Source organism: Suncus etruscus, chromosome 3 (genome assembly GCF_024139225.1).
Source record: "Suncus etruscus isolate mSunEtr1 chromosome 3, mSunEtr1.pri.cur, whole genome shotgun sequence".
NCBI classification, from domain to species: Eukaryota; Metazoa; Chordata; class Mammalia; order Eulipotyphla; family Soricidae; genus Suncus; species Suncus etruscus.
The window spans coordinates 4,125,749-4,153,706 of record NC_064850.1 but is presented as its reverse complement, the minus strand read 5'-3'; the positions used below and the strand labels follow the sequence as shown (position 1 = coordinate 4,153,706).

The 27,958-nt window shown below is 39.3% G+C and overlaps 1 protein-coding gene across 1 annotated transcript in view; it reads right to left on the bottom strand.

Moving 5' to 3' along the window:
• Positions 1 to 24,340: 24,340 nt before the first annotated feature.
• The window catches only part of DAAM1 (dishevelled associated activator of morphogenesis 1), a 188,237-nt gene continuing 184,619 nt past the window's right edge, over positions 24,341 to 27,958 (bottom strand). The window contains exon 27 of the mRNA XM_049770535.1: positions 24,341 to 27,035. Coding sequence (XP_049626492.1) covers positions 26,826 to 27,035 — 210 coding nt within the window. The 3' untranslated portion in view covers positions 24,341 to 26,825. The remainder of the gene's footprint in view (positions 27,036 to 27,958) is intronic.

Sequence of the window (27,958 nt, the reverse complement as noted above, 5' to 3'; positions counted from 1 at the left end):
CCACGAAGTAGGTGAGGTCCTGCCAGGTGTCTGGTTCTGCCTGGACTATGGCTTCATGGTCTGCTTGGCCTTCCTGTAAGTATAGTCACTTGAATCAACAAGGGAAATTCTACTGAAGTCCTGATTCACTCTCTTCAGGGCTCTGCCCATTACACTTCATGATCGGTTTTCTCTTGTCTTTTGTACTTTAAAGCCACACCTTGGAATATATGCCTTTGCTCTGAAGAGCCTGGAGGTGTTCTAATCTACATGTTAGTTATTTGGTGTTGATGAAGATGTAGTTAGTCAAAGAAAACTGTCACAACACTTGACCGGGAGTGTTAGTGGGTACCATCTTTTCCTGATGGCATTCTGGCAATGTGTAGTAGGAAACTGGGAATTTTGCTTCCAGAAATGAGCCTTTGGGGGAAATGAAAGATCCTGTCAAGCATCTAATATTCAAGAATATGCATCATTTAAAATAGTTCAAAAACTTGTCAAATTCATGAGATTTAATTATCAGGTAGTAAGGGGCTGGAGAATAGTATAGTGGATAAAATGCTTACCTTGCTCACATCCAACCAAGGCTCATTCCCCAGCACCCTGATATGTTCACCAAGTTCTACCAGAAGTGATTTCTGAGCACAGAGCAGGAGTAAGTCTTGAGCACAGCTGAGTGTGTCCCCAATACTAAATCAAATATATATATATATATATATATATATATATATCAGATAGTCATTTACATTCTTTGTTATAAAATATTCAAGTAAATTTATTTTAAATATATATATATTTTAAATATATACTGTGTTTTTTATGAGTAGTGAGAGATTGGGGGGATAGCTCAAGTAGTAGATTACATGCTAGACACCGCATCCCCTTCCCCCCAGGTGGCTACTGAACATCATTAGCCCAAGAATCATTGACCTGCTTACCAAGAGTGGCCCTTAGAAGGAAAAAGGCAGAAATACATGTAATAATTTCATGCCCCCTTCCACTTCTCTATCTCTATATGCAAGAAAATATACCTGCTTGCTAAAAATAATGATCTTTGGCTCAGAGATTCTCAGGGTACTTTAGGACACACCTCTGATTTTTGGTAAATCTATTATCTTCATCTTCAAAAGAACTAAACTTAGTTTATTTGTACAAATTGAAATTTAGTTTGGGGCTGAAGGTAGAAATAGACAATTAGAAGCCAGATTCTATTGCAAAGGTTTTCAATCCTTGCAGTAGACTCTGGTGAAAGCTGGTAAAAATGCAATATAGATTCCTTATCTCAACCCTAGATTTTTTCACGTTGATTTTTGTTCACGTATCAAAGTAGAGAAAAAGGTAAATCCATTTAAAAAGGAATAGGTAATCATTCTTGTAAATAAGATTACATTCATTCTCAAGTCTAACAGATTTGTGCACCTTCCTTTATTCTCCCTAAAGAACTTCAAATTTTTGCTTTTATGGAGATGAATGGGAAATAGGAAATGTAACTGAGAGGTTCTGATGAACTTCTTTAGATTAGTCCAGAGTTTGTCAATATCCTTCAAATGTTTGTAAATTTCAAAATCAATAATAATCCTAAAGAACAAATTATTGCACAAATCTCTCTGGAATGGCATGGAATTGGAAAGAATAAAAACAGGCAAATGTTCACTATGTATCCAAAAATGTATTGTTCTACAATTATAATTTGATTATAATAAAATGTGTTTAAAAGGAAGGTTGGATGTAATTGGATCTAGTCTGAAAAAGTTGTAAATAGGTAGTAGATAGATTTCCACGTCTAGAATGAAAACAAAGAAACTTGAGAATAAGGGGTCACACTTCCCTTGGGTTGCCATTCGTTTGCAAAGTAAATGACCATAAAAGCCAGAACTAAAAGTCCCAATGGTTGAGCTAGATGACCACAGTCTGAGCTATCAAGAACTTGAGGCTTGGATTTTTTTTTCCAACTTTAGTAACATCCCCTTGATTTAAGCAGAATTCTTTCGCAAAAGAGCTAACTTTCCCGGCTCCTTACTTTGAAGACCCAAAATTGGACATTTGCATCAATTGGGATTCCTCCGTTGTTTTCAAGCAATAAAATCTGACTGTGGCCAGTTTTCCAGAATTACTGTTGGAAAGCTGGGAAGAGGAAGGTTGGGGGGAACTTCCAAAAGGACTGAACCCAGGGGAGCTCTTGCTCTCAGGATAGCAAAACTTAATGGTAGTCTCTTCAAGGAACAGCATTAGAATCAGACATGAGGTTCCTCGGCTCTGATGCTTAGGTTGCAAGTTTATTCCTTGAGCTGAAGGGTGGGAGGTAGGAGGTTAGGAACAGTTTGATCTTTTGGTGGTAGAGGACAGTTAGCAGCAGAGGTTTAGAAGGAAAAAAGCATGTACTTAGTACAACACTGTGTGGTCTCTTCCATTCCCATGATCGGAATTCTACTGTTCCATTATTTGAAAATTCCGACTTGTAGAGAGCTGTAGGCTCTCTTCTAATTTCAAGGCTTAGTCCCCCAAAACTAGTAATTAGTCTGTCAGGGTACTTCTCCTTTCGTCCCTTTGCTATACAGTTCCCCACCTGGACGGACTGGGTGACCCGATTCTTTCCACAATCCAGATTGTCTAGGGGTGCTGGACAAGAGAGCATGGTGCTGCTTCCAAGATGTCACAGATGACCATGTCAGAAACTAAGTTTTTTCTGTTTAAATGTTTGCTTATTGTAAATGCAGAAATTGGCCAGTCTTGCTTGCTTCATCAGTTTATTAAAATAAATTTAGAGGTCACTTAAATCATATAACGAGTGTGGACTTTGGCTCAAAGATAGTGACTGTAGTGGCAAATATATAAAGTTGAAGATATGGGATAAAGCAGCCAAGAACAATTCAGTTCAATTTCTGCCTAGCCCTCGTACAGTGAGGTCTCCAGCCCACACATACAGAATTTCCTTTGAACATTTTGCTTTTTTGTTTTTGGATATAAGTGATGAACCAAGAATCATTAGACATTAAAAGTTCTTAATATTTAAAAAATACATAGAAATAGAAACTTTCAGGGAATAAGTAAAAAAAAACACTAAAATTATATAACATTCAGAAATAAAAGTAGTGGTCTTGTTCAGGCAAGAATAAGAATAAAGTTTGTTTTTTTTTTTCAAAGCACAAGTAGAAAGATATAGAGAGATATAACAAGTATGGCACTTTGGCACTTGCATTACACATGGTTGACCTAGGTTGATTCTCAGCATCCCTGTAGTCCTCTGAGCCCCACCAGAGGTGGTCAAGAGTAAGCCCTAAGCACAACTGGGTGTGATGGCCAAATAAAACAAAATGAAATGAAAAATTGTTAAATAATAATAGTTCAGAAAGTTAAACAAGAAACTTGAGGTGGAAGTGAGCATAGACATAATTACACAAAATTAATCCAGAGGCCTAACACCTGATTACTAGAAGTTCCAGAAGAGAGAGGAGCAAGAAAACAACCAAACTATCAAAGAAAATTTGCCACTGAAGGAATAAGATGCCTGATGATTTACCCTACCTTATATGAGATTCAAATGAATGGTGTTAGGGAGTTAACAGGCACCTAGTCATATTAATAGGGACAACTGGAAAAGAGGCAGTTTTGCTTGGAGTAGTATATAAAGGGGATTGGGTCATTTAATCATCTCAAGGGACAGCAAATAATAATCTTAATATCCTGCTCTTCCCAGCCCATGATTAACCACCCTGAACACGGACACACACAGGGGAGTTCAGGGCTTACTCCTAGCTCTGTGCTCAGGGGAACATATGTGGCATTCAAGGTCTTAATCCTTGTTCTATCTCTTTGACCCGCTTTCCCTTCCTAAAAGAGAAGGGCTTTAGCCCCTCAATAGAAGCCTGCTTGGGAGACCCCTCTTATGTTGCAGAAACTTTTCTTATCATTTCCCTCTTTCTATTCTCTTAAAAAATATTTTTTAATAACATCTTGATTTAAGTACTTTAATTACAGACATGATTGTAGTTGGAGCCACAATTGGGTTTCAGTCATAAAAAGAATACCCCCCTTCACCAGTGCAACATTCCCACCACCAATTTCCCTCCCCATTGCCTGTTTTCAAGACAGGCATTCTACTTCTCTCACTCATTGACATTGTCACCATAGTTGTCAGTGTAGTTATTTCTCTAACTGAACTCACTGTTCATTTTGGTGAGCTTTATATCATGAATCAGTCCTTCCAGCCCTCATCTCTATCGTCTCTGACATTATTACAATAAGGTATTTTTATTTTTCTTAAAACCTATAGATAAGTGAGACGATTCTGTGTCTATCTCTCACCCTCTGACTTATTTCACTCAGTATAATAGATTCCATGCACATCCATGTATAGGAAAATTTCATGACTTGATCTGTCCTGATGGCTGCATAATATTCCATTGTGTATATGTACCACAGTTTCTTTAGCCATTCATCTGTTGAAGGGCATCTTTGTTGTTTCCAGAGTCTGGCTTTTGTAAACAATGCTGCAATGAAGATAGGTGTGAGGTAGGGATTTTTGTATTGTATTTTTGGTTCCTAGGATATATCTCTAGGAGTGGTATAGCTGGATCACACGGGAGCTCAATTTCCAGTTTTTTGAGGAATCGCCATATTGTTTTCCATAAAGGCTGGACTATACAGCATTCCCACCAGCAGTGAATGAGAGTTCCTTTCTCTCCACATCTCTGCCAGCACTGCTTGCTTTCATTCTTTGTGATGTGTGCCAATCTCTGTGGTGTGAGATGGTACCTCATTGTTGTTTTGATTTGTCTCTCCCTGATGATTAGTGATGTGGAACATTTTTTCATGTGCCTTTTGGCCATTTTTTTCCTTCTTTGACAAAGTGTTCATTACTTCTCCCCATTTTTGATGGGATTAGATGAAAAAAAATCTTTCAAGTTTGACTGTTTTGTGTTGTCTCCGTATTAAGTCCTAGTTCTTTGGAGAAAAGAACCCGAGTACTCTATAACAATATCAAGGAACTTAGAACTCTGGGGACAAAGAAATATTCAAAGATGAAAAAAAAAATCAGAAAGGATCTCTCCTTCCTGGGAGCCGGGAGTCTAGCAGGAGGAGGTTTGGCAGGCCCCCGCCATGCCAGAGGCCTGCTTGGCCAGGCCTAGGGGGAGTGCGGGACTTGGGTAACCCCAGCACCCCTCTGCCGCCTTGCTCCAGATCTCCAGGGCTTCCCCGGGCCACACGCCTGGGCAAGCCGGTGGGTTGGGTCCCTTGGTGGAGCTTGAAGGTACCCTAGGCCTTCCCCCACTATCCATGCGGCTCCTTGGGGAGGGCCTGGGTGGGGCTCTGAGCTTCTGGTCTCCCAGCTTCTTGAAGGATCTCTCCTTCCTGGGAGCCGGGAGTCTAGCAGGAGGAGGTTTGGCAGGCCCCCGCCATGCCGGAGGCCTGCTTGGCCAGGCCTAGGGGGGGTGCGGGACTTGGGTAACCCCAGCACCCCTCTGCCGCCTTGCTCCAGATCTCCAGGGCTTCCCCAGGCCACACGCCTGGGCAAGCCGGTGGGTTGGGTCCCTTGGTGGAGCTTGAAGGTACCCTAGGCCTTCCCCCACTATCCATGCGGCTCCTTGGGGAGGGTCTGGGTGGGGCTCTGAACTTCTGGTCTCCCAGCTTCTTGAAGGATCTCTCCTTCCTGGAAGCTGGGAGTCTAGCAGGAGGAGGTTTGGCAGGCCCCCGCCATGCCGGAGGCCTGCTTGGCCAGGCCTAGGGGGAGTGCGGGACTTGGGTAACCCCAGCACCCCTCTGCCACCTTGCTCCAGATCTCCAGGGCTTCCCCAGGCCACACGCCTGGGCAAGCCGGTGAGTTGGGTCCCTTGGTGGAGCTTGAAGGCACCCTAGGCCTTCCCCCACTATCCATGCGGCTCCTTAGGGAGGGTCTGGGTGGGGCTCTGAGCTTCTGGTCTCCCAGCTTCTTGAAGGATCTCTCCTTCCTGGGAGCTGGGAGTCTAGCAGGAGGAGTTTTGGCTGGCACTGGTAATCTCTGTCCAGTCTACATTTTCAGAATCGCGCGGGGGCTATCGCCCCCGCACACACAAGAAACATTAATAGTACTCTCACAAGAAACATTAATAGTACTCTCACAAGAAACATTAATAGTACTCTCACAAGAAACTGTAATAGTACTCTCAGAAGAAAGTTTAATAGTACTCTCACAAGAAACTTTAATAGTACTCACTATCATTGAATTATGTTTTTATGTATGCAGAATGTCCATTTTGTACTCTGCCCTTTTGCATACCCCTTCATAAGTTCATATTTCTCTTTAACTTCTTTAACTCCAATCATCATTACTCCTTTTTTACCCTTTCTAACTTAAGTACTGTTGAGTCCTAAGTCACAGACCGAAGTGGTGCCCTGGAGTTAACACCCACCCAACTATTTTAAAAGGCATAAAAAGGACACATATCTTTTCAACATTTTATGGGTGTTTTCTTTGACGGCTATAACTTTTGCTAAATACTTTCTTATACAGTGATGATCCCCCCCCCATGTTTTTTATCTTCTCTTTGTGAACTGCTCAATATGGAATTTGGTGTGAAAGAATCCCTCAGTTTAATACTTATGTTTGAACCAAGTCATGGGTCTTGTTGGAAATGTTCTTATGCCCCCATATATCTGATAGCACCACGTGGCTTTATATCTTGTTTGCGTAGGCACACTAACATGGAAAAATACTATACATACCAATAAGTTCTTATCTAATAAAAACGGGAACACACAAATCTTGTAGTGCAATGAGACCTTACACCCTGAACATTGACATAAAGACCTGGCACAGGCCTCAGAAGAATGGGCATTCTCCCTTCACCCCTTGATCTAGAGAAGACATTTACAAAACATCCAAGGTTGTATATAACATCACCTGGTGGCATTCCTGTACCAGGAAAGACCCTACAGCTGCTCTGACATCTACTCAAAAGAAACACCCCTTAACACTGAGAAGACAACAAGAACAAAGACCTGCTTACTGGACAGGGCTTGCTGTATTGCCCCTTAATTGTGAGGTTTGTCTATAACATCACCTGGAAGCAATCCTCTACCACGGAAGACCCTACCACTGCTCAGACATCATCCTGCTCAAAAGAGACTTCCCTTAACACTGAGAAGACTTAACAACAACAACCTGCTTACAGGAAAGGGCTTCCTGCATTGCCCTTTCATGGTGAGGTGAAACGAGAAGGCACTCCACATCATGACTTCAATGTAGGACATGCAGATTCCAGAATCTTTAATACAGAAACATGAGACCAACAACAGAGACTGTGTGAAAAGTGTGTTGGCACTACAGACAATGTCTTGGATCGAACGATAACTTTCCTGAGGCCTAGAGCTGGTCTTATGCCAGGAAACTTCAGGGGTAGGATCTCTTTGTATTTAGGCCAAGGTTATTCCTTTCCATGCCTCTCATATTTTGGTGGGCCTATGCAAACAACAATTGCCACTCTAACACCGTTTTTACTGTGCTCCTTTGACTCTAATCCTTAAAACGCACCCACTTAAAATTTGAGGTTAACTTAAGCTAATATGCATGTACATGGAAATGTAAAAAATACTATGCCTCTAATGTTTAAGGAGTTACGTAAGTTTGATGGCTTTAGATTGCCTTGTGTGCTGTTAAGAAATATTATAATGTGCTACAATCTGGGGACTTGAGGGACAAAGTAATTGCACATGGATTCTGTTTTATTTATCTTAACTTTCTTTGGTGAAAGTTCAAAGTTAAGATATCAGCAAGGGGACTTCTTCTGATAATTATGTTATGGGTGATTGTCCTTCCACTGTAACTTTACCTTATCCTCTTTCTTTGCATCTTTTGTTCTCGTAATTCAAAATAAAAAAATTATAAAAAAAAAAAAGATATGAAGCTCACCATAAAGAGTCGTTAGTGTAATTAGAGAAATAACTAAGCTGAGAACTATCATAACAATGTCAGTGAGTGAGGGATAAAAAAAAGAAAAAAAATCAGTGACATATAAAGACAAATGAGATCAAACCTTTTAGCATGAGAAAATTTTCTTAACTTCTTTAATTTTTTAATTTAATTTTAATTTAATTAAATTTTAATTTAATTTTTTGACTTCTTTAATTCTGACCTTAGCCAGAATACCTACTAGGTGTGTTGAGAGTAAAACCTGAACAATTTAAGTTGTGCAAGAGGTGGGTGGTGGTAATGGCCACCTCTTACCTTAGGCTAAAATGACTGAGTTCCTTAGAACTTTCTGGAGGTTATACTTCCCCAAAAGGAGAGAATCCAAAAGGAAGTTATACTTCACCAAAAGGAGAGAATCTAGGAGTAGGAAGAAGTTGCTGGAAGAAATCCAGCCTGGAGAAAAGGGCAGTTAGTAGACAAAGGTGCTGCCTAACTGGGGTCAAGGTAGGGGCAGGAGCTGTCAGGTCTCTGTGCATGCCAGGCATATGCCCCTCGCCACCGAGTCATTTCCCTGGTAAGGGTTAGGCTAGAGGCGTTGTTAGTTTACTTTTAATCTTTAATAACATTTTACATTAAAAAATGGGTACATAAAAAAAAAAGAAAATAATAAAGCTATTAATAAACTGTGAAAAAAAAATGGGTACATAAATTTGGTTTAAATTACTTTGGGAACAAAGCCTGGATAACATCCCTAGATTCTTACACTTGTTATATTTGAATAATTTATGAAACATGCCATATATAAAATAAAGTATTAAAAATAAATCAACAGAGAAGTAAAAAATAAAGGAGATAATGGTAGTATCTTTTACAATTTTATTGTATAAAATAAATTGTATTTATTTATTAAGCTTTTATTATGTATATTTGTTAAGTGCAGACTGGTCAGATGTGGTGGAATTTTGTGTAACCTAGGGATAAAATTTTTTTGCTTTCAAACTTAACTCAGTTTGCACATCTGTAAAAAAAATGAGTCATTGAGATTTTATTGGATTATTTTTATAGAAAATGCTCATTATATTGCCTGACTTTTTTTTATAAGTGCTAGTTATTATTCTAGAAGGAAATTTCCTCTCCGATATTAATTATGGAAATTTATACGACCATAATTTAATGAGGTTCTTTTCATATATTCATCAAGAGCTGAATGACTTGGTAAATAGACTGTTATCCTTGGGTTCTCAACAGCCATGCCTAAAGGCCTATTCAAAGCAATAATGAGAAATCGCTAACCACAGATGTGTGTATATGTATACATGTTTACACATATCTCCTCCATAGGAGAATATGTACCAGGGTCTTGTGCAGGTATGTGGCTGACCTATATGTATTTTAGCAACTAGAACAACACTCTAGAAAGTATCTTACCAATGTTTTCTTTGAAGATTTATCCTGGCTTTTCCTGTGGAAGTTTCTTTCCAAAACGATTTCCACTTAATAGAGTGGACACTCTGGATAATTTTATTCTATATTAAAAAAGTCTGGACATCCTCAGTCCTTTGGCAGACTCTTTTGGTTGCTATGACTCTTTGGTACATCATCATTATGACAACAACACAAACGAGCTTTAGGCCAACATCATGTCCGGAGAATTACGAAATTACATGCTTTCAGAAGTAATTCACTGAAGCAGGATTCTAAAACAAAAGAGTCACTGATGTCTGGAGAGAGAGTTCCACTCACTTAGTTCATCACAGACACCTTATTAGGAGTCGGAAATGAGACTTAGAAATTATCCTGGTGTGAGGAGAATTATGTCTGAGAGAGAAACATCATCCTGCCTCTCTGTTGAGCAAACTTCCTTCCTCCGGGTGTTGTGAATTGGAAAGTTTACCCTTTCCTCTTCAAAACAAACACCAGCTTTCAACATTTCAGTGGCAACCTTTGAGAATTTTCCTCATCTTCCTCCTTAAAGTCCGTGAACCCCAAGAATTGTTGACCTCTAACCTACCACCTAGTCCTTCACCTTGCTCTCCAATTAAGCGCTGGAAGAAACTGTGATTTTCAATTGGATTCTGCTTGGGGAAACAGGTAAAAAAAAATATAAAGTACCAATACCAAGTGGAAATCAGTATGAAGTGAAAACTTACGTCTGAAGCTCTGGTCCACTGAGGCTGGACAAGCGTCGTGAGCTTTATTGCCCGTTTGAAAAAGTCCTGGCTCAGTTGGAGGAGGTTTCCATCAACAGGCCTACTGGCGCCTGACCAATGGTGTCCAGATTTGTCCCCAGGTCATGTCTAAAGGAACAGGCGATTTGTTGAAGTCATTTCGGATGTAGGAAATCCTGTGTTTACTACCTAGGAAACACTACATAAAGATTTGGATTTCCCCTCCAGTTCTCACCCCCCTTGTCATGCTCTTTGGGATTGAAATTTGGAGACAGAACCACTGTTGATAAGAAGACGGCTGCTCAGGAAATGACAGGACAGAGACAGCCCATGATGCACAATAGGCCTGGCTTTGTTTTCATCTGCTTCTCAGAGTGAGTTGCTAAACCCTGGGTGTGCCTGACATGTCCAGTGCGTAGGTCTGGGATGCTAATAATTTTAGTGAGGCGATGCTACCTGTTTGAGAATGTGTGAAAGGATGTATGAAGGCGACATCTTGAAAATACTAGGTTCATTTGTAAAGATGCTGGAAAAAGGACAGTGTGATGCTCTAAGTCTCAAATAATCAATTATATCAATTAAGTGGGCATAATGTTAGCCCTCTCTAACATTATTGACTTGAGGGGCTGGAGTGATAGCACAGTGGTAGGGCATTTTCCTTGCACATGGCAAGGTTCAATCCTCGGCATCCCATATGGTTCCCCAAGCCTGCCAGGAGCGATTTCTAAGCACAGAGCCAGGAGTAACCCCTGAGCACAGCTGGGTATGGCTCCAAAACCAAAAATTAAAAAAAAGTTATTGACTTGAACCGTTCTCTCTACTTACAAAGTACTTCTATTCCAACACTAAAACAAAAACAAAAACACCCAAACAACTACATATGTCTAGTCATCAATACAAGATATAGCTAGAACACATAGAAGGAAGAGCAGATATAGACAATAATAATATATAAACTGCTCAAGATCAAAGGCTTCCTGAAGCACCATATCAGATGGACTACTGTAGCACCATTGGCAAGATGATAGCTAACGTGGACCAGGCTCCCAATTTCAAGTGAATTTGACTATAAGACATTTCTTTAGATTACTTATTTTGCTTTCTTTTGTTGCTCCTCATTTTTTTAATTTAAATGATGTATTTAAAGAAAATGTATCACATTGTGGACATAGTTGATCATAATACATTTGTTTTGGGATGACAGAGAGCAAAGTTATTAAGAAATAAAAAGGAACAGAGAATTAAAAAATGGAAGAAAGGGAGAGAATTCATTAGCAGTTATATTTGTGAAATTTCTTGTATCAGCTAGAAAGTCATTAATGCATTAATGCATTGGTATGCTCCCATTTTTTTCTTCAGAGATGGGAAATACATTAAAAAAAGTGTGTGTGTGGCAGTTGTCATTTGCATAGGCACAGCAAAATTGTTGCTTCTCATTTTAAGTGAAAAATTTAGCTCATTTTTATTCACTCTACTTTTTAAAATAAATGTAAAGACTTAAAAATATTTTTGGTTGTTTATTTTGGGTCACACCTGACTGTGCATAAGTATCATTCTTATCCTGGGGTAATAGGCTTTGTGAAAGTCAAGTGCTTCACCTGCTGTACAATCTCTTTATCCCCAATTATGTTTTTTATTTTTTTTTGGAGAGAAAGGAACCCTTATCCACTGCTGGTGGGAATGCCGTCTAGTTCAACCTTTATGGAAAGCAATATGGAGATTCCTCCAAAAACTGGAAATCGAGCTCCCATACGATCCAGCTATACCACTCCTAGGAATATACCCTAAGAACACAAAAATACAATACAAAAATCCCTTCCTTACACCTATATTCATTGCAGCACTATTTACCATAGCAAGACTCTGGAAACAACCAAGATGCCCTTCAACAGATGAATGGCTAAAGAAACTGTGGTACATATACACAATGGAATATTATGCAGCTGTCAGGAGGGATGAAGTCATGAAATTTTCCTATACATGGATGTACACGGAATCTATTATGCTGAGTGAAATAAGTCAGAGAGAGAGAGAGAAAAACGCAGAATGGTCTCACTCATCTATGGGTTTTAAGAAAAATGAAAGACATTCTTGCAATAATAAATTTCAGACACAAAAGAGAAAAGAGCTGGAAGTTCCAGCTCACCTCAGGAAGCTCACCACAAAGAGTGATGAGTTTAGTTAGAGAAATAACTACATTTTGAACTGTCCTAATATCGAGAATGTATGAGGGAAATGTAGAGCCTGTTTAGGGTACAGGCGGGGGTTGGGTGGGGAGGAGGGAGATTTGGGACTTGGGTGATGGGAATGTTGCACTGGTGATGGGTGGTGTTCCTTTTATGACTGAAACCCAAACACAATCATGTATGTAATCAAGGTGTTTAAATAAAAAAAATATATAAAATAAAATAAAAAAAGAAATAAAAGACCAACAAATATACCATTGTATTTGAGTATAGTTTTGGTTATTTCCTGTGTGTGAGTAGTTCAATTTATATATTTTTTTATTTTTTTATTTTTTGGTTTTTGGGTCACACCAGCAATGCTCAGGGGTTACTCCTGGCTCTGTGCTCAGAAATAACTCCTGGCAGACTTAGGGGACCATATTGGATGCAGGAATTCGAACCACCGACCTTCTGCATGCAAGGCAAACGCCTTACCTCCATGCTATCTCTCTGGCCCTATTTTTATTATTTTTAAGTAGGAAATTTCAGATACATATAAAATATCTATCAGTTGAAAATTTAAACTGTCAAAAAATATAAAATTTTAGCATATGCCCAAATATTGCATAGGATCTATTATGCAAAAAATTCTAATTTGATTACTTTTTTTTGGTTTTGAGCCATACTTGGTAGTGTACAGAACTTATTTCTCACTCAGGGATCAACTTGAGCAGTACTGGAAGCAAACTGGAGTCTTCAGGGTACAAGGTAAAAAACCTCGTATTATCTCTCCAATTACATGTATATATTCACATATTATACATTTTATATATAATTCAATAATTTTTTTGTATTTTAGCTGAACCTCTCAATTTTGATTATGTTTTGATTCAATATTTCTTTCTCCATTTAATTATTGTGACTCTTTGGTTAATTTTCATTGTCTCTTCCTTTTTAGTATGTATAGTTCAACTTTAGGAATATAACTAGAGTTGAGCAACTCTCAACCATGGAATTTTATTTCTCAGGGAACATTGACAATATCTGAAGATATTTTTATCAGTCACACCTTAGGGAAGTGCTCTAAGAGGTAAACAACAAGATAGCTGCTCAGTCCTCAACAGTGTCCATTGTTAGCATCCAAACCACTCAACACAAGTGGAATAGAGACAGTGTCATAACATTTGAAAAGAGAGATTGCATTTTTTTTTTTTTTTTGGTTTTTGGGCCACACCCGGTGACGCTCAGGGGTTACTCCTGGCTATGCGCTCAGAAGTCGCTCCTGGCTTGGGGGACCATATGGGACGCCGGGGGATCGAACCGCGGTCCGTCTCCTAGGCTAGCGCAGGTAAGGCAGGCACCTTACCTCGAGTGCCACCGCCCGGCCCCGAGATTGCATTTTTTTTAAAAAAGTCTATCAATAAGCCAGAAAAAGAGGGACAAATATAAAATAATCTTTCTCATATGTGTGATATAAAGAAACAAAATAAAGGAATAACAAGTGGTCAAAGGCAACAGAGTCTGAGAACTAGTCTATAGAACTATGTTTACTATGGTGGGATGGGGGATTTAGTTAAGGAGGGGGCCCTCTGGCACAGGGTGTGGTATTAGAATATTGTATATATGAAACTGTCAGTAATAGTACTGTAAATCACAATGCCTAAAATTTAAAGCCTTCCTACTCGACTTTATCATTTGTATTATTCATATACCTCTTAGGCTTGCATATTTAATTAAAGAGGATGATTTCTTAGGATTATTTATTCAATATAGCAAACATCTATTAAGATTCTTCTAGTAAGGTGTTCTTGTTCCAAGTACTGGGAATCCTCAGAGGAGAAACATTTCCAACTTCATGGAGCTGTTAGTTTAATGGATGACATCAGGAAACATAATAAATAAATAAATAAATGCAAAATGTAATCAATGTTTTGAAGAAATACAGAGCAGAGAATAGTGAAACAAATTTGGGTAGTTGAGGTGTTTAATACGACATTATGTTTTCTTGTAAAAGAGTCAAGACGCAAGTTTAATCTCAGCCTCTAATACCATTTCCTACTAAGGAGGTATCATACAAGTGGAAAGGAAATCATTAACGAGAAACGTCCATTTTAGGAAAGACCTGGATGAGATGACAAGGAAAGTGGTGTGATGGGAAGAGAAAGAGTCTTTTAGGCAAAGGCAACAGGCCTGAAGGCTCTGATACAGCTCAGTGCTTGGACTATTTAAGAGAGGAAGCAGGCCTGACTGGAGCAAAGGGAGGGTGAGAGAAACTAATGGGATGAGGTCAGAGGGTTGTGGTGCTGGTTGGTGTCCAGATCCTTTGGGGCAGTGGAGGCCACTGAAAGGAAGTCAGATTTATCTCGAACAGACATATGAAGCCTTTGGAGAGCCTAAGAGGAGGGACTGGATTTTCCATATAGCTGAATACCATTATTTCAACTATTGTCTTCAGAATGGGGCAGGAAGGGGAAAGAAAGACTGCCATCGTCTAGAAAAGAGATCATGGGCTTTGTCAGGTACAGTGGCTAACTGTGAAAATGAACTGGCTGAAGTTATCAAGCACAATTACAAACTGTAGGTGGGAATGCTAACTGAGGGAGTTTAGCAATCTTTAACAAAATGACCTAAGTATCTATTTTTTTTGTTTGTTTTTCAGGCTACATTCGTTTGATGCTCAGGGGTTACTCCTGGCTTAGTGCTCAGAAATTGCCCCTGGCTTGGGGGGACCATATGGGACACAGGGGGATCGAACCGAGGTTATGATCTTTCCTTGGCTAGCGCTTGCAAGGCAGACACCTTACCTCTAGCGCCACCTCGCCGGCCCCATTATCTACTCTTTTGACCAACCACCTCTACTTTAGGAATTTCATAGTGGAAATGTTTGAATGGAGATGCTTTGGTTATTCATTGCAGTATTATATGCAATTGGAAGATATTGGTGGTTGGTTGAGAAAAACGTTAACTATATAAAAGGACTACTGTGTACTTATAAAAATATGGACTGGTGATCTGCATGAATTAACTGGAGGTGATTTCTAACTTTTAAAGGCTTTCTGAAGAGGTACGGACTGTAGCATTTTCCTTTGTGTAAATGAAAGAAAAAAATAAGTAAACATATTCATTTTATATATCTTTTTATCATTACTAAAGAAAGACAAGAAAACATACATGATAGGTTGGGGTTTGGGGATTAGGATGCATGACTGTGTTATTTCTCTGAATACACCATTATGTAGTTTTTTTTATATCTTACCAAGAAAATATGTTAGTAGCATACATATTCAAAAAATAAAACAAAATTAATAATGCAGTGGATCTGACATTTGCCTTGCATGTGGCCATTAGAGATTCGATGCTAAACACCCATATGGTCCTCCAGGGCCCAACTAGAGTAATTTCTGTGTGCATAGAGTATAGCCAGGAGTATCACTGAATGTGGCTGAAGTCCCCCACCCCCCAAATAATACAAATACCCTAAATCAATAAAAATTAGAAGGGACAAATTTAACTTAAATGGAAAGAAAATAGAAACAAATAGATCTAAGTGTAGTTCAAATATTACTATATTTCATATTAAAAGGAGGAGAAAAAGAAACAATCCAAGTGATTTTTATGAAAAATTTTAATTCATTTGAAGCAGATTGAGATTTAGTATAGAGAAGTTGGTGAAAAAAGAAATGCAAATTCTGCACTTCCAAGTATGTCAGCTTTCATAGAGTTATGGAAGAAGCAATTTTTAAAATCTTAGACTAAAATAGGATTGAGTAAGTGAATAAACGTGATGTGCTTGGAACTTAGGGTTCAAACTGGGGAAAGGGGACATGCACATATAAAAAGCAGAAGTAAAGCAGGACCCCGTGGCTTTGGCTGAGAACTTGAGGTATGACATGAAGTCATATTTCTAAATCATATATGTATAAAAGCATATTTCTATACATGTGTATTTTTGTATTTAGTATATGTATATGTGAACACATAAACATTTCTCATTTTGTGGAAACATTAAGAAGCAAAATGAAGCTTGGTCTCTAATACCATTAGAAAATATAACAGCTCTTATGAGAAATAACTAATTCCAAGACTGGCTAGCAGTTTTGGAGAGAAAAACCAACAAACAAACCAGAAACTTCTGTCACACCAGAAAGCTTAAAAAAAAATGGGGCACTTTACAAGAACACAGGAACAAACATAAATGGGGACTCCACCTGGTCAAATATGAAACAATATGAATATAAAAGTAATCGAAGTCTTGAATTATAAGCTACGGGAAAAAATAGGAATTTGCAGGTCCAACCGGTTCTAGATACACATATAATGAAAGAGGTGTTAGGCTTACTTACTTAGACTGGGAGGCCAATCAGTAAACATGGGGGGGGGGAGTACTAGGGACAGGCACTCCTCATTTTGTAATCTTTGAAGCATGAAAATTAGTCCAGCCACGCATCATCAAGGGCTGCTAAATCTATGGAAAAATTTTGATGAGCTTATCATTAACCACTTAGTTCTATGGAGAAGAAATTAGGTGACACTTGGCTGAGTGGTCAAGATGCAGATCTTGTAGGAGAGACATGGGCATCCAGCTGTGATACCTGAGTATAAACAACATCTCTCTAATATAAAGAAACATCAAATGAAGACAAAAAAGGAAATGCCATACTTTTTAAAATGGTGATTTGGGGAATGTGTATTCCATGACTCACATTCCTTTAATTTCATGTGAAATCCAGACCACACATCTCAATCTGACCTTTCTCCTTCTCCGAGATTCCACCAGTGCTTATCTGGATCCAGAATAATCTTCCTATCTCAAGGCCCTTGCCTTTATCACATTGCCAAAGGCCACTTTGTGATGTAAAGTCACATGGTTCTGGGGCCATGATTCACAGATTCTGAGGACTAGAACTGGGATATGAAAACTGGTACTAAGTTAAAATAATGGCAGTAATGAAAAACAAAGAATGGCTAAAAGATAAGACGCTAAAGAAATATGACACTTGATACAGTAATTGATCTTGGATGGAATCATTCTGGAGTAAGGAAATAAACAGGATTTTCCTTTTGATATAACTTGACAAAATTGGAACATGGAGGGTGATGAGATAAACATATTGGAACAATTATATGATGTTGCTAAATCATTAAACTGATATAAGTAAATATACAGTCTAAATGTTAGGAAATATATATTGGAATATTTAGGAATTTAAGGACTTATTTTCAGATCGCTTGAACAATAATTCTGTGGAGCCAGAGTGATAGCATTTGCCTTGCTCACAGCTGAGTCAGGTTCAATCCCCAGCATCCCATAAGGTCCTCTGAACCTGCCAGGAATAATTTCTGAGTACAGAGCCAGGAGTAACCCCTGAGTGCCACAGGGTGTGCCTTCCAAAAGGAAATAATTCTGTGTGCACAAATGGAGAAAGAGTGACTGTGTAAATGGGGGCAACATGTAAATAACAAGTGAATAGGGAAAAGAACATTCCAAGGACTTTGCGGTATTTTGAATTTTTCAACTTTTTTGTATGTTCAAAATTATTTCCAAATAAGGCTTTAACAATTTATCTATCCACCCTGTCACTTAGCCCAAAACTTCTGTCTCCAGGCCTGTTGTAATGCTCCATCGTCCAATCTCTGCACTTCGTGCTGGAGGTTCACCTACTTCTGAGGATGGACCTATGGAGTAGCTTCATGGGCAGCCTGTCTAGCCACTGCTCAGTTGAAGGAGAATTAAGATTCTCAGAAGAAAAATGCAGTTTGGAGCTAGAGCAATAATACGGCAGAGAGGGCATTTGCCTTGAACATGGCTAACCTGGGTTCAATTTCTGGCATCCCACATGGTCCCCTGAGCACTGCTAGGAGTAATTCCTCAGTTCTGAGCATGGCTGGGTATGGCCATACTCAAAAAAAGAGAAAACTTCTTTGTGACTTTTTGTTTTGGTTTTTGGGCCACAACCTGGTGATGCTTAGGGGTTACTCCTGGCTCTGCACTCAGAAATTGCTCCTGGCTTGAGGGACCATATGGGACGCTGGGGGATTGAACCATCATTTGTCCTAGGCTAGCACAGGCCTTACCGCTTGAGCCACCACTTTGGTCCCTCTTTGTGACTTTTAATCTTGGTTGTAGCGCTGTTTACAACACCATTCATTTAAATTCATTAAAATAATTTTGTTTTTAATCACTTACCTTAATTGATTAATGACTGATTAACACCTAATGGTGCTTAAAAACATTGTTCCTGATATGGATCAAGGTACCATATAGGGTGCCAGGGATCAAATTCAGGTTCAATGTACAATATATGAAAGACTAGCTGTACTGTCCCTCTGGCCCCAACATTTCCCCATTTAAAAGTGTAAGAGCAAGGGGCCGGCGAGGTGGCGCTACAGGTAAGGTGTCTGCCTTGTAAGCGCTAGCCAAGGAAAGGACCGCGGTTTGATCCCCTGGCGTCCCATATGGTCCCCCGAAGCCAAGGGCAATTTCTGAGCGCATAGCCAGGAGTAACCCCTGAGCATCTAATGGGTGTGGCCCGAAAAACCAAAAAAAAAAAAAAAAAAGTGTAAGAGCAGCTGTCATATCTCCTTCATCATCTGCTTTGCAGAATAAATGTATCTTATTAACAGATGCCTCTCAGTTCATTTTAAAATTTCACTAGGAAGTAATTTTTCCAGGGTGCTGTGAAATCGTAGTCTGGAACAAACCCGTTGTGACACATCCAGCAAAGATTTGTGGACTCAATCACTTAGTTCTACAAGCTTCTTGCTCCTCTTACAATTTCAGTTTAACCAGGCTGTCAGAATCTCTACAGAAAGATGTAGTGAGACAGACATTGATTTTATGACACAAACAGTGCACGTCATCTCTTGAGAATCCATGACCACCATTAATTTTGCAAAAGAAAACCTTGGAATGAGCCTCTTTATGGTTGAAATGGAACCTGTTCAAAACCTGTTCACTTTTCTTTCACTGTTCCTTTTTCCAAATAACCAGGGTGGAAGCTTGGATATCATGACTGGGCTGATCCTCAGTGCAGGCAGGAGACACGGCTTCGTTCTATTTGGTGGTAAGTGGGTTTAAGTGAATTCTCAGCTTTTAAGAACTGAAAGATTCAGAGTCAGGACTATCAAATCCTGCAATGGGAAGTTTTAGAGCTTTGATTAATCTCTAAAGTGAAGTGGAATCATCAGAAGCATTGTGGGTTATCTTTTGGGGGAGCACATCCCACAGTGCTCAGCACTTCACCCCTGCCTGTGCTAAGGGATCATTCCTGATAGGACTGAAGGGTATATATCAGTTGATGGTCCCTGGTCAACTACACAAAACCAGTGTCTGACCCACTGTCCTATTGCTTTGATTCCCGTGACTCAGAATATAATGACAACAATGGTCGAGAGTCCATTAAATGTTGCTTAGAAACGGGCACATGGAAGCTCAATTTCTAGGAAATTTTATAAGGAATATTCATATTGTTTTCCAAAACGAATGAATCAGACAACATTCCTGAAAACAGTGCAGAAAAGCCCTCTGCATTCCTATGTCCATTGCAGCACTATTTATAATAGCCAGATTTTGGAAACAACCCAAGTGCCCAAGAACAGAAGAGTGGATAAAAAACAGTGGTACAACTACACAATGAAATATTATGCAGATGTTAGGAAAAATGAAGTCATGAAATTTGCTTATTCCTGTATGAAGATGGGAGAGTATTATGCTGAGCGAAATGAGTTAGAGGCATAGGGATAAAAATTCATTTGTAGGGATATAAAGAAAGGTAGTATGATAATAATGATTATTATAATAATAATATCTAGAGACAATAGAGACAAAGCCGGGGCCGGAGAGATAGCATGGAGGGTAAGGCATTTGCCTTTCATGCAGAAGGTCATAGGTTCGAATCCCGGCGTCCCATATGGTCCCCCGAGCCTGCCAGGAGCGATTTCTGAGCATGAAGCCAGGAGTAACCCCTGGGCGCTGCCGGGTGTGACCCAAAAAACCAAAAAAAAAAAAAAAATAGAGACAAAGCCCAGGAAGACCAGTTCATGGTAGAAAGCTTGCCAGATATAGTGGTAGAATGCAATTAGGGCAGAGAAGGGATCGCCATGACAATGATAGTTGGGAAGAATTACTCTGGTCAAGAACTGAGTGTTACAAGGAGATAAAGTGATATGCATGATACCTCTTCAGTATCAATGTAAATGGCAGTGTCTAAAAGGAAGAGAAAGAGATAGAAACAGAACAAGAGAAAGAGAAAAGAAAATGTCTGAAATAGAGGTAAGCAAGGGAGAGGGCAAGAGCAAAATTGGGAACATCGGTGATGAGAACTATGGCTGTATTCCTTTCAGGAGCAATGCTTTCTATCAGACAAAGAAAGATGGCAAAATGCCTACTCCTTGAAAGCCATAAGGTATATCCTGCAGGGCCCAACTACAGGGCCAGTACCAGGAAGAGATGATGAAAACATTGGCACTAATGTCAATCATTCCTTTAAATTCTTTGTTTATAAACTTTATTATTTTTGGGCCACATCCAACGGTGCTCAGTGGTCACTCCTGGCTCATACTCAGAAATCACCCTAGCAAGCTGGGGACCATATGGTATGCCGGGTATCAAACAGGGTCCCTTTCTGGGTCAGTGGCATGCAAGGCAAATGCCCTACCACTGCACTATCTCCCCAGCTCCAATTCTTTTAACTTCTTTTCCATGTATCTCTAGAGTTATTATTGGGCACATGCTTTTTGTAAGATTATAGGTAAATACCAGTAGGGGACCTGTAGAGGCTGCTAGGGTGTTAGTGCTACCAACACCTCCAGTTCTTGGGTGACTGGAGTAGCCAGATATAACAAATGTAAACAAGAGTTGGGCAATGTACTTTTCATCTTTAAATATCCAAACTGTTGAAACTGTGATAACAATTCTCTCTCCCATGTAATCAGAATTGAGTATTCCCACATGCACATTGATTCCTTTAATAGTTAGACTGCTTCTTCCTAAGAGTAGGCCTACAGTGCCTGGCAGTATTGGTCTCTTTATCCAGATTTCAACTTGTAGGGGCATTGAGCTGGAGTTATTGTGATGATGTCTGGGAAGGATATATCTAAAGCAGCACTTCCTGTGGTGGAGGGCTGTAGAGAACTTATTGGCTTTAGGTCTGCATGAATTGGGACCCTTCATTTTATGGGGCCAAGTTGGCCCCCTGTTTAGTTTCCTGATACTTGTTTGATGTTGGGGCAATCTTTTGCCCAATGATTTCCTCCAATAAATTGTGACCAAGGTCCAGGTGGTGGTCTCCAGATGGCTGTGCCACTGAGGGTCTTGTAATCCCTGTAATAGTGGCCAAATTTTTCACAATTATAGTATCTACTCCCAATTTGTGAGGTCTGGGGTTGTCCTCTTCTCCATTTTTTCCAAACCCCGATGGAGAGTCAATCTCTTGCCCAGTGGATTTACCACATTTCAGACAAGATCCAGGTGGTGGCCTTGAAAATACACGGTTGGGTGGGGCTCTAGATTCTCTGTGCGGAGAGCCTGGTCCTTTAGCCTGTTTCTATACTGTATAGACCTCAAAGACATTTACATGTCCCTGATGTGAGATGAAACCTATGTTCAGTCATGATTTCAGGTAACCCATAATGTTTTTTCTAGCAACCAGGCATTGTCCATCCATTGGGTGCAGTTCAGCAGGTTTGGAGGCAGCAAAGACTCCTTGATCCCTCAGGACTTCAACAGGGGCTTTATATAGCCCCAGCCAACTGTCATCCTGCAGCAGTTACAAGGGATGGGGGGTCTTCTGACAACAGATTTTAACCCTAAAAGGAAGAGTAACACTCTTATGGTGACCAGGGGCCATAGTGTTTCTGTTTCCTTATATTCAGCAAAGTGTCTATTCATCTTTTTCTGTTTGTTTTTGGGCCACACCCAGTGATGCTCAGGCAGGGTTTACTCCTGGTTATGGGCTCAGAAATCGCTCCTGGCTTGGGGGGTGGATATGGAATGCTGGGTGATTGAACCACTATGTGTCCTAGGATAGCGTTTGCAAGGTAGATGCCTTACCTCTAGTGCTACTGCTCTGGCCCCATCTATTCATCTTTTACCATTTTTCTCAAGTTGTCTATCTGTCTATCTATCTGTCTATCTATCTATCATCTATCTATCTATCTATCTATCTATCTATCTATCTATCTATCTATCTATCTATCTATCTATCTATCTATCTATCTATCTCTGTCAATGGAGTCAATCACTGAAGACACTTATGACTTTCATATCCTGGAGAATTCGGCCTATGTCTTCTTTTTTTTTTTGTTTTGTTTTGTTTTTGGGCCACACCCGGCGTTGCTCAGGGGTTACTCCTGGCTGTCTGCTCAGAAATAGCTCCTGGCAGGCACAGGGGACCATATGGGACACCGGGATTCGAACCAACCACCTTTGGTCCTGGATCGGCCGCTTGCAAGGCAAATGCCGCTGTGCTATCTCTCCGGGCCCGGCCTATGTCTTCTATATGATCTAATGCTTTCACTTCTTGACACCTACCCACCAAACACTAAAACATTAATACTAAAAGATATATTCATACTTCTATATTCATTCAATGCAGCATTTAGTAGATATCCAGATATGGATATATCCCAAACATTCAATGAAATCTTGAGAAGATAGTTGTGGTATATGTACACAATTGAGTACTCTGCAGCTATAAAATAGAACCTTGCAGTTTTCCAGCACTTGGATGGAATGGAAGGGTATTATGTTAAGCAAAATGCATTCACAGGGAGGACAAAGACCAGATGATCTCAGTCATCTGTAATGCAGAAACTAATTATGGAAATAGTATGGAACAAAGGCAAAGACTTGGTTTTGGATTACAATACAAATGACCAAGTAGTAGGAAAAAGTGAGAAAATGATCAGAGGTGACATAAAGATGGTGGTGGAGGGCTGAAGTGGTGGCGCAGCAGTAGGGCATTAGCCTTGCATGTGGCTGACCTAGAACGGACCTAGTTTCTATCCCCCCAGCATCCCATGTGGTCCTGCAAGCCAGGAACAATTTCTGAGCGCATGGCCAGGAGTAACCCTGAGTGTAACTGGGTGTGGCTCAAACAAACAAAACCAAAACAACAACAAAAGAAAGTGGTGGAGTATCCGATGCTCTTTGGTGGTAGTGATGTGTTGTAACTTTGGATATCAAAACCATGTTAATACTATTATTTTTTAGTGTTAGACCCCATGTGGCAGTGTTCAGAGGATCGTATGAGGGTGCCAGATACGGGACCAGAGTCAGCATCAAGCAAGGCAAGCAACTTCACCCCTGTACTAGCTTTCTGTTCTGTGCTAATACTATTACAACCATGTCACCTAAACTATCATTACTTAGTTACAGAAAATCTAAAACATAAAATTTCTGTCATGTGGATGGGTCTCTAGATGAATGCCAGCTTTAAGAACAAAGGAGCCTTTAGATACACCACTCAGTATCGAGTGACTAGGCACTAGACAAAAGTCAAACTAGTTATAAGAACATCAGACATACACTCCAAAGATAAGAATAAAAGCAAAACGTTTGGGTATTGCATTGAACACCAAAAAAAAAAAAAAAAAAAAAAAAAAAAAAAAAAAAAAAAAAACACCAAAAAACTCCCAAGTTTTTTCTAGCTTGAATTCAAATTGAGTTGAAGGCAAGATTTCCAAGAGAAAGAAATCTTTAGAAAATATTTATAATATACCATTCCTGTTCAAGTACAAGTGATACTTTCCAAATTTACAGTATTAAAACTTAATGGCTCCAAAATTTAAGGGTTTGATCCTGAAAACTAGAGATTATTTTCAAGTTACAAATAATTGAACAGTTTATAGTTTGAAGTTGAATAATTTTACCTATAGTTCCAGAGTGAACCTATACACTGCACATAGAATTATACAAGGAGGTTACAGAAAGAAGTAGAACATGGTAAGCCCTGCAGATACTGAATGCTGTCAGAACAAATAATGATACCTTTCTTAGTCCTGTATGTATGTTTGTATATATGTATGACGTATGTATTTATGTATATGTATCTAGCTAATAAACAACTTGCAACATTTCAACTTAACAGCAGAAAGAACAAATAATTAAAAATGCTGTTTTAATAACTTGGGAAAGCATATACAACCAATGAATTCACCTCTTTATTGCATATTGCTATTAAAAAATGTACAGTCTTATAACACAACATTTTTTACTTTGTATTCTAACAACAGTCTTGCACCTAAAGACTAAGTGGTTCCAACTACTAAGCTAATAAAATACAAGACATAAAATTAAGTTTACAAATTATATTGTTTTTTCTTTTTGGCATTAATTTAAAAACAAAACCAAATAAAACCTCGAAAATACACATCCAAGAGAGATAAGTGGCTACTTACACCAGCACCAATCTAAAAAAAGTATATATTTTTTTCTTCAACAATGGCACATGGAATTACCTGCACACAGTTTTTGGAGAAAGAAATCAAGAATGGAAATGGGAAGGGAGGTCTACCAGGATGACCAAATGAAAAATGAGGAAGTTTCCCAAAGTCACAGGGACATGCTACCTGCCTGCTTCTTTGAGGGACCCTCTGTTTATTCCTTACACTGTAAATAGCCATGTTCTAAATAGTTTCAAAATTGAGCCAGACCGAAAGTTCTCCTGCCATAAATAGAAAAGAATATACATAGAGGCACTTTAGTTAAGTAAGGACTAGCCCAACCATCAGCATCTCCCACTCCTCCTCTCCATGTGACATGCTACCCATGGATATTTGCAGACCTTGGTACCTAGGGGTGGGGGAAGTACAGTCTCTGCAGCATGTTTGTGACTGTTCTTGGCTTCTGTCATTTTCTTTCGTACACCTTGCAGAGAGTCACTAAGTTTGCAATGAAGGGGGGGGGGGAAGGAAAACCATAGCTCTTGACAACTCTTAGAGAACTATTTCACAGCTTTCACATAGCACAGAGACGGCGCCATCTGTGCTAAGCATTAGAATCTATACGGATGAGTTTTAAGTAGCACAGTTCCTGTGCAGTACACACACACTGGTATTCTGTTCCCCATATGGTTCCCCTTAGGACTTAAGCTCCTTTGGGGCAGGGACTGTCTTGCTTACTTACCACTGTAAGCCTACTATGCCTGGTACACAGTAGGTAGTTAATAAATATTTTTTAATTGACTGAAAAATTCGATTTTGTGAGTAAATCATGGTCTAGTGCAACAGGACAAACTACTGTCTCCACAGGAAACCCAACCACAACAGGATGATGGAAAGAAAAAAAGTGAACCTTAGTCTTCCTACCCAAGGACAAATAAATAAAAAAACATAAACAAATAACTCCCTACATACAAAGAAAAGAGAAAGTAATAGTCAACAGTCCTTTTTATATACCATATAATTTAAGGATATTGAGTTGGTAAGTTAATGGTAAGCATCTATATTTTATTTTCTAATGTTCATTGTTTTTATTCATTTCTCCCTGAGAGCTTTATCTTTTGGACTGAAATTTTACAGGTAGCTTTATTGACATACAATTTAAAATGACAACATATAAACAGCAAATTGCTTCAAACAGACTTAAGAGATAAATAGATCTTGGCATTTCTGTGATGTTGTCAACATTTTGTGCAGCCACTAAATGTCTTTTAATTCAAACCTATATTTACAGAAGATGCAGCTTGTCCTACAAAACAAAAATACAAAAAAAGGCACCCCATTAAAAAATGTTTTAAAAATGTTTATCTCTTCAGAGAATTCCTTCCTTTAGGTCTCGGGTGGAAATTTAAAATTTTACATGTTTCTACAGCTATTTTGTGAGAACAACAAACACATTCTGACAATCTCTGTTCTTTGGTAAGAAGAGGGATTGCGTTTAGATAAAGTGTTCTTCCCAAAAGTAATGTAAAGAAATCAAGAGCGCTTGGCAGAAAAACTCAAAAAAAGAGGAAAAAAGTGTATGTCCAAGTTTTAAATACATCAAAGAATTCGGATTGACATTCTACGTAATTCAGATTGTGTGCAAGAGTTCTCAATACACATTTACACACTACAGCCCCACACCAATGTCAGACTTTCTCAGCTGGTCCTCTCAACCAACGACAAGGTGCCAGAGTCCCACACTGTCAGCTCTCCAGACTCATTTCTCTCCTGTACGTTTTCACACCAGCTCCACCAAAGAAAAGAATTTAGAAGCATACCGAGCTTGGAAACCAGGAACTATTTCTCAGAATTTTTTTCTTTTTCTTTTACTCTAGGGAATGTCTGTCATCTCTTTCAGGAGATAGTTTTGTGCTTCTGAACAGACATGGTGTTCAGGGACAGAATACGAACCACACTCAATATGAATGCATACATGAAAGGCTTTTGAGCACATACATTAACATAGACTCTAGACTTTTTTTTTAAACCATACATATAGGTCTCCAGACAAAAATTCAGACTTCTATGTACATTTTAATATATATACATATACACATTTACATTTACATACATTCACGCATTCACTCACAAATAGAAGAAATTTGCCACTGTGCGAAATTACAAGGCAGTGTAAATGAAACGTTCTAGTCACGTCAGAGGGGCTGCTAATGAGTTTTCTATAAAAGGTTGGAGGAAAAATTAGAAATTCAGCTTGGTGACTGGTCTCTCTCGGCTGCTGTCTGTCATCTGGTTGGTGATCCGTTTGCGGTTCCGTTTCAGTTTAGAGAGATCTTTGTCGAACACCTCTCCCGAGCGTAAAGCTGAGACTAGATCGTCGAACTCGCCACTTTCTTCACTGTTCTCTTTTGCTTTCCTCAGTTTGCGTTCCCTTTCACGCTGCTCTTTGAGCTGAAAATAGAAAGGCGCCTCTTAGAGAAGGGTCCAAGGCCGAGTTTGCTTTTCTAGGGGAGAATGTGAAGGTGGAGGGCTCTGCTCCCATTCTAGGAGCGACATCATACCTCCACTGCTCCTCCCTGCCTTCAATATCAGGAGAGGGATAATTGGGACCTGAGGTCTCACTGGAGAATAAATGGAAATAGAGGAAAGACCATGGTTTGCAACTGGAAGCCATACTAACTCACCCCATTTAGAGAGTCTAGGTAAACTTCTAGTTGAAAAAAAAGGGGGCGCTATGAGGGAACCCACATTTTCATTATGGAAATAAGAAAGCTGTCAGGATTAAATGGACCTCCAGTGGCGGTTTCTTTTACAGAGCAGAGAAACTAAATCATCAGAACATATGCCTTTCATCAAAGGCTGAGCCTTAGCTTAGCTACTGGAGATCTAGTTCCTGGCACAAGAGTTTTATATCAGGGATGTGGCTCAGTGGTTGAGCACCTGCCCTGAACGCACAAATACCTGAGTTCAATCCCCAACACTGCAAAAAGGAGTTTTGTTATAAAAGCAAGTTAATACACACTATGCAAAATTTAGATAATATGAAGATAAGGTGTTTTAGCTTATTTTTACTATGAGATGATGTGAGAACCTTTCGAGGGTGTATCTACCATTAATATTTTCTGTTAATGGCACAAAAACAAAGGATTATTTTTAGAAAATAACTTTAGCATTTTATAAAATAAAAAAAATCATTGGTAAGATTTCTCGAATTCTTAAATCTTTTGGAAGGCACAACTTTGGGTCAGACTTAGTACAGTGGGTCGGTCACTTGCCTTGCATACATTCAACACAGGTTTAGTCCCTAAAACTACATATTATCCTGAATCTACTAGGAATCATCTCTGAGTTCAGAGCTAGAAGCCCTGAACACT